Source organism: Sorghum bicolor, chromosome 2 (genome assembly GCF_000003195.3).
Source record: "Sorghum bicolor cultivar BTx623 chromosome 2, Sorghum_bicolor_NCBIv3, whole genome shotgun sequence".
Classification (NCBI taxonomy): domain Eukaryota; kingdom Viridiplantae; phylum Streptophyta; class Magnoliopsida; order Poales; family Poaceae; genus Sorghum; species Sorghum bicolor.
In genome coordinates, this window is record NC_012871.2 from 75,976,402 (window position 1) to 75,983,553 (window position 7,152).

Sequence of the window (7,152 nt, forward strand, 5' to 3'; positions counted from 1 at the left end):
GGCGCTATGACCTCAGGCATTGTTTAGTTTCAAAAAATTTTGCAAAAAATTTTAGATTTCCCGTCACATCAAATTTTATGGTGTATGTATAGAGTATTAAATATAGATAAAAATAATAATGAATTGCACAATTTGTCTGTAATTTACGAGACGAATCTTTTGAGTCTAGTTAGTCCACGATTAATTGGACAATATTTGTCAAACACAAACTAAGCCTTAGTTGCAATTCCCTTCCAAGCACACGTTACATGATGACATGATCTTTTTTGAAACGCATGGTACATGATGACATGATCATATTGTGTAATAAGCATACCACCATCCAAACGAGCGTCAGTTTCTCGTGAGAAACGTATTTATTATGTTATAATTGACGCACAGACAAAGAATGCTCAAATCTGTATGCTGTAGGCTTGTCAAGCTAATGCTTACAATTTCCATGATGAACACGATCTATTTACAAATGGTCTGGAGTACAAACGGTGCTAACCGGCCGATTCTGCTACTGTCACATTTACGCCACCAGCTAGGCACCTAAATCGATGAAAGCACTACACGCGTACGGTGCAAATCAGAGCACAAACTATCTCAAGTCTGGGTCCAAAACAGCAGTATCACAAAAATCCTGTGCTGCTTTGAGGTCGCCTGCTGGCACCGGCTGGGTTACACGTAGTAGATCATGCCGACCTCGATGAGGCTGATGTGGGGGATGTGCAGCGTCACCGACGGCCCCCTGCAGTTCTTGCGGAGGAACGAGTAGGCGTAGTTGATGGCGAACGTCTTGAGGAAATTGGAGTTCTTCCTCGCCTTCACGTACGAGTGGCCGATGATGTAGGCCACGCCGGCCTCCTTGGCCTCAAGGAGGTCGGACAGCTCGTCCCTCACCTGCGGGTCGATCCGCTCCTCCTCGTCGATCTGGAACCGCACCCTCCGCCGCCGGCTGACGCCGCCGACGGACTCCAGCTCGTAGATGGACTGCAAGCTCCGGAGCGTCTCTGACTTGCTGCTCCTGGTCAGGGGCAGGGACGTGCCTGCTGCGTCGACGGATGAGTCCCTCACCACCAGCCCGGTCCCCGTCGTGTCGGTGGTGTGCACGACCGCCATCCTGCCCTCCGGCGACGACTCGTAGCTCCCCGCCGACGAGGCCGACTCCTCGGCCTCCATCTGGATGAACCGGGCGATGCTCATCACCAGGTGGTTCTCGAAGTTCTCGTCGTCCTTCTGCACGTCCTTGTACCCGTACCTGACGATGCACCGGTACATGCGGTACTCCCTGGGGCCGATCCGCCCGATGAGGTACCGCTCGTCCATGGGCACGTACGGCACCGGCACGGACTTGACGCACACGAAGACCAGCACCTGGTGGAACGCCGGCAGGTTGGTGACGAAGTGCGAGAAGATGGCCGGCACGCCCGTCACCAGCTCCGTGTAGATGAGGCCGATCCCGGGCACGCGCATGATGCCCAGGCTCGGCCCCAGGTTCAGGATCCATTTCATCGACACCTTGTTCTGGAGGTCGAACTGGTATTTCCGCCGTGTGCCGTAGTGCCACGCGTACATGATGGACATGAACACGGCGGACAGCGCGATCGGACCCCAGCCTCCCTGGGGAACCTTCATCACTGCTGCAGACAGGTAGGCGGCTTCAAGTGCCCCAAAGAATACGAGGAATAGCAAGGAGATGAGGAGATTCTTCTGCCACACGAAGATGATGACCAATGACATCAGGCAGGTGGTGACAAACATCACTGTGATGCAGGCGAGACCTGAGATCATCATACAAATGAAGGGAGCAGGAGTCAGTGATGGGTTGATTCAGTATGAGGAATTCATGAAAAATATGATGCCAGACAAGATCAATGCGCATCAAGACATGGAGAGATGCCAGACAAGATAAAATGAGGGTCTTGAATGAAATGGAGAATATGCAGTGATGTAAACGGAAGCATCATATGGTTCCAAAATAATAATAATAAAAGGCATGAGTCTGATAGGATTTTCCCAGTTTATGCAGTACTGAAATGGTCAGGCTTACCGTAAGCATTTCCTATCACTGTTATGTCACGAAAGCCAAGTGTCGCAGCTAAACAGAGGACCATCATAATCCAATTTATCTCAGGTATGTAAATCTGGCCATAGATCCACCTTGATGTATGCACAACCTTTACTCGTGGAAAGCATCCCAAGGCAAGGCATTGCTTAACGATAGAAAAGGTTGCAGATATAATAGCTTGGCTGCCCACAATTGCAGCAAGAGTTGCTATGACAAACATAGGCCAAAATAAAGCACCTGCAAGCGTGATATGATATGATTCAACAGTCAACACTATTTTTCGGCAACATATGGAGCAACAAGTCACAGAAATCTTTAGTGTTCTGAAGCTTACTTGGAATAGAAAGATAAAAACTGTTATGTACAGCTGGTATGTTTTTAGACAGAAATGCAGCCTGTCCCATGTATTGCAGTACAAGACAGGGATATATGACACCGGCAAAAGCCAACTGCAAGCAGACAAAAACTGAATTATGCATAAAATCCTTTTAAAGTTTTTTGACTAACATATAAACCGTTCTTCATACCCTGATAGATGCAGCGGAGAAGTGGCCAAGATCAGCAAACATAGCCTCAGTACCTGCATGTGCAACACAAATCTGTAAGACTGCTATTCATTTGGGGAAAAAAACAGGCAATAGCTGGTCTACTTGAATTCACCTGTGATAGCGAGAAGTACTCCGCCAAGAGATATCCAACCATCCTTTCCAGTTCTATTGAAAAACTTCACAATATAGTGTGGAGAAAGAGCAACAAATATTCTAGGATTCCAGTGAATGATGTTATATAGACCAATGATACCAATGCTCAAGAGCCAGAACACAACAATCGGAGCAAACAAGAATGCCACTCTATGAGTACCTCGGTGCTGCAGAGCAAAGAGGCCAACAAGCACAACACATGCAATGAGTACGATCCATCCTGTGTAACAGCAAGTTGGTCAAGATGATGATGTATTTGTTGAGAAAGAAAAAACATTACATATAGTTTATAATTAGTGTTCCTAATGCACAAAACCCCTGCTCACATAAATTAACATTTATGTGTTTAGTTCTCTGTCATGTGGCACGTTTCTTTTGCGAGGAATATGGAACAAGAGCATACATATAAAAGAAATACCAATATGTGTCAAGACAGGTCACACTCCGACACTCATGTACCCCATCAGATTGAAATATGTATAGAATCAGCATACAGCACGCAATGCAATTTTGGAGATGTACAGGTTCAAATTGAGCACATGCCAAATAAGCAACAAAACTCTGAAATATTCAATAAAATTCATTTTCGCAAATCAGTTCTTGCTACTATTTTACAGGAAACTTGAATCACACTTTATCATGATAGGTTTCGTACTTCCATGTCAGTATTTTCGCAATTCATAGATGACAGTGCTTTCCCCATTCGAGTAAGTTTGAAAATTTATACAACTAGAACAAGATATTCAAACATTAAATGAAGTGATTTTTCAGCATACTACCATAACAAAAGGTAATATCATTTTGATAGGTTAATGAAGTGGTTTTTTGCTTTGCTGTAACTTTGTCTTTGTATCCAAACTTTGCATTAAATAAATAATTCTTCTGTAGGGGCTCCGGCCCCTCCGGTATTCTAAAAAAAAATGAAATTTAGATCCATATTGCAAATTACAAGGATACTAAATTACAGATTGAGTTCAGCCCCTCAGCACACTACCCAAATCTAGGAGATCAGTTAAGAAAAATAGTTTGTGGTGTTGAATTCCAATCTAGGCTACAAAACTTCCAAGTACCTGGTGTTCTATAAGCATGACTAATGGAACACCTTCTGAAGACGATCACTCTAAATATAAAACGATTAGAATACAGTTTTTTACTCCATCCATCCCAAATTGTAAGTCATTCCAAGAATCTTGGAGAGTCAAAGCATCTCAAGTTTGACCAAAATTATAAAAAAAAATACAAAGTTTTGTGGCATCAAGTAGATATATTATGAAAATATAATTAATAAAGAACCTAATGATACTTAGTTGATATCATAAATGTTATTATCCTACCATATAAATTTGGTTAAACTTGAGATGTTTTGACTCTCCAAGATTCTTGGAATGACTTACAATTTGGGATGGAGGGAGTACAACAATGAATTTCTCGAAAACAACAGGCAGTAGTAAAGAAAATAGAACCAAACATACCATCTCCTAGTCCACTTGTGGCAGGATCTTGTAATCCAGAGATGGCTGACAAAACTGCATTAGGCACAACATTGGATGTCACAGGAGAGTAAAAAACTGTAACGCATAACTAAACGAAAGTGAAGAAACTAGGAGATGGAATGCATACCAGATATAGTTGGTGTAAGGACACCATCACCTATCACCATGCACGCACCAAACAGAACAAAAAGAAGTAAGCAGGTCCGCAGCTTCCTGTGCTTCTCCAGAAACCTTTTGAATGGAGAGGAAACCACAGTTCGATCAGTGCCTGGGTGATAATAAGTTGACAGCTCTTCATCTGCGGCTTGCTGGTTTGGCAGCAGACTGAATTTTGCATGCCTGCAAAGAAGTGAGTACAAAGCAAAGGTTCCACCTGTATAACACATTAATTTGATCAGGTAACATAATAAGATTAAAAACATGCGTACCAAGAAAGAAACACGCTAGCTATGTAAATAAAGCAACTGGTCGACAACCTTTTTTAAAAAAAATCAACAACTAGACAACTTTTTTTTAACAATCAACTGCTAGAAAGCTGAGCGAACATTATTGTTGCACAGCTTGCCCTTTTCTGTATCCCACGTACATAATGGCATAACCAAACAGAAGTTTGGCATGTCCTAAGCTAAAGACGCTTTCTGGAGATTCAAGGAAAACTAGCTTAAAATACAGCATATGCGTTTCAAAAAGAATAACAGTGACACAACTCAGACAGTGCAGAAAGGTATATTGCAATTAAGTTGATTACCTTCCCCATTATCATCCGCACTCAAGACAATTATGACGTACTTCAGCAACGGAATAAGTGTAAAGGTCCAAAACACCAGAGAAAACAACCCAAAGATGGTTGTCTCATCAAGGTAATCGTTCAGTCTCCCAGACAATGAGTTTCTGTAGACATACAAAGGCGATGTACTCAAGTCTCCATACACCACACCGAAGCTCTGGAACGCTAGGAGGGAGAGAGTTCTGCAGTAACTTTTCCACTGAACCTGCAAAATTAAACAAACAACCATAAGCATGTCAGTTGTGAGTAGCAGCTGGCAGGAGGTGTTATTAGTGATCAGTAAGCAGCAGCAATCCAGTAGCCAAATCCAAAACAAAGCAATTCAGCAATGGCAATAGCCCTCACCAGCCGAAACTGCTGATGTATTGGCGGTGATTGTTAGCGGAATTAAAGTACTGAAAGTGACGTTTGCTCTAGGAAATTCGACCTAAAATTATTCGAAATAAAAAAAAACTGCACACAATTTTTTATGCGAGGAAAAAAGTACAATCGTCGATTTGAAAACCATAATGATGCGTCAACACTGTAAAACAGTGAAAAATATATGGGGCGGTCATGGTCAGGTCAGGTTTTCGCCGTGAGCAAGTCTGCAAGTACGATGACGAGTGGTACTGCTATAATTGATTGAAAAAACTCGAGCAGACGTTACCAGGCAAACGTTGACCCAGCTCCTTCAAATCAATCACATGATACTGATGAACCCAGACATCTGCACCGTAGAAGGCGAGAGAAACTTGGCCAACCAGCGATGCAATGGATTGGACACACACGGGTCACGGGTAACGCCACATCTCGCATTCGCCGTGCCGGCAACGCAAATCTCCACGGAGGAACTCCTTCCCATATCGCGAAACCAAAATCGAACTACGAAGAGCGATTGATCCAAACTCAATTCACACGCTATCGAGATCGACCAAAATGTTCTTTTTTAAAAAAAAAAAGACAGAGACTGACCAAAATCAGAACACGCGCCCGCGACAGCTCCTCGCGTTCTCCGGATCGGTGGACGACCAAAATCGAACGGAATCTTAGAGACACCACCAGACACGAATCCAGAGCAGAGGGGCGGATCGATCGAGCCGTTACCTGCTGCCGCCCGGCGGCGCCGACCTCCTCGTCCATTGCGGCCCTTCCACTGGAAGCGGGCGCGTAGGCAGCTACAACGGAGAAGCGGAAGCTGGAAGCGAGGGCTAACGGCTAAGCTCAGACGAAGCCACTGCTGGTGCTACGCCCATGGCACGGGGGGCTCGCCCGCGACCGCGAGTAGGAGGGCCTGAGAAAACGACGGCGGGATAAGGCGGAGGAGAGAAGCTTCCCCTCGTCTAGTAGTTTTTATATATAGGCGAGAGGTCGTCGAGAGGCGATTAGGCGAAGCGCTGAAGAGGAGGGCGCGGGCGCAGGGGAGACTGGAGGGAGCTTGATGCGCACGTCGCCGTCTGGGCTGGGCGTCTGGCGACGCGTAAGAGCAGCGTGACGCGGGTTGCGGCGGCGCCGGGGCGGAGGAAGTACTGTACACGGGAGACGTATCTGGCGCGTGGGACCGGAGTGCTGGGCCATGGGGGCATCGGCTGGTGGGGTGGGTTCGGCGTGTCAGTGGGACGAGCGGTCGTGACCGGCGGGCACAAAGGAGAAAGGACCCGCGCCCCAGTCGGGAAGTGGCCCGGACGGTGGGGCCCGCGCTGCCGTCGCCCGCGGATTTTGATTTTTGACACGGGCACGGAGCATCTCGTGCGCCACAGGATGCTGTGGATACTCGTGCGGCCAATCACGTACAGTAGTATGGTACCGTAGGATTATATGAGCCGCTTATGCTTATCTATTAAATTTGTCTGCTATAATAAATTAACAAATAATATAGTCTTGATTTTTAGGTCAAACGAACAGGTCTCGGAACAGCGAGCAAACGTAAGCCACTTTGTCAAAAAAAAAAAGGTCTGGCGACACGTGCAACCAAATATTTTTAACCGTCATAATTTAAAATTTTATATTCATAATATAAGATTAATATTTTTAGATTTATTGTAAAAAATACTTTATAATATATACATAACTTACTTATATGTTATAAAACTATAAAAAATTAGTTAAAGATAATAATGTTTGACTTAGGATAAAATT

General features: G+C 44.8%; 1 protein-coding gene across 1 annotated transcript; it reads right to left on the minus strand.

Annotated features, from left to right (window-relative positions):
• Positions 300-6,550, minus strand: LOC8074423 (potassium transporter 7). Its single transcript, XM_002463320.2, has 9 exons — positions 6,121-6,550; positions 4,996-5,239; positions 4,375-4,620; positions 4,227-4,280; positions 2,714-2,974; positions 2,581-2,633; positions 2,388-2,502; positions 2,036-2,290; positions 300-1,766 (listed from the first exon to the last, which is right to left on the minus strand). The coding sequence occupies exons 1-9, from the start codon at positions 6,154-6,156 to the stop codon at positions 664-666; spliced, it is 2,367 nt and encodes a 788-aa protein (XP_002463365.1). The 5' UTR covers positions 6,157-6,550; the 3' UTR covers positions 300-663.

What these genes read in the sequence shown, in the direction of transcription:
- LOC8074423 (XM_002463320.2), bottom strand. Translation starts at nt 6,156, where the DNA reads ATGGACGAGGAGGTCGGCGCCGCCGGGCGGCAGCAG. An exon ending in AGTACTTCTCGCTATCACAG is followed by an intron (nt 2,634 to 2,713) that starts GTGAATTCAAGT and finishes TTGCACATGCAG; the next exon opens with GTACTGAGGCTATGTTTGCT. An exon ending in AGTGATAGGAAATGCTTACG is followed by an intron (nt 1,767 to 2,035) that starts GTAAGCCTGACC and finishes TGATGATCTCAG; the next exon opens with GTCTCGCCTGCATCACAGTG.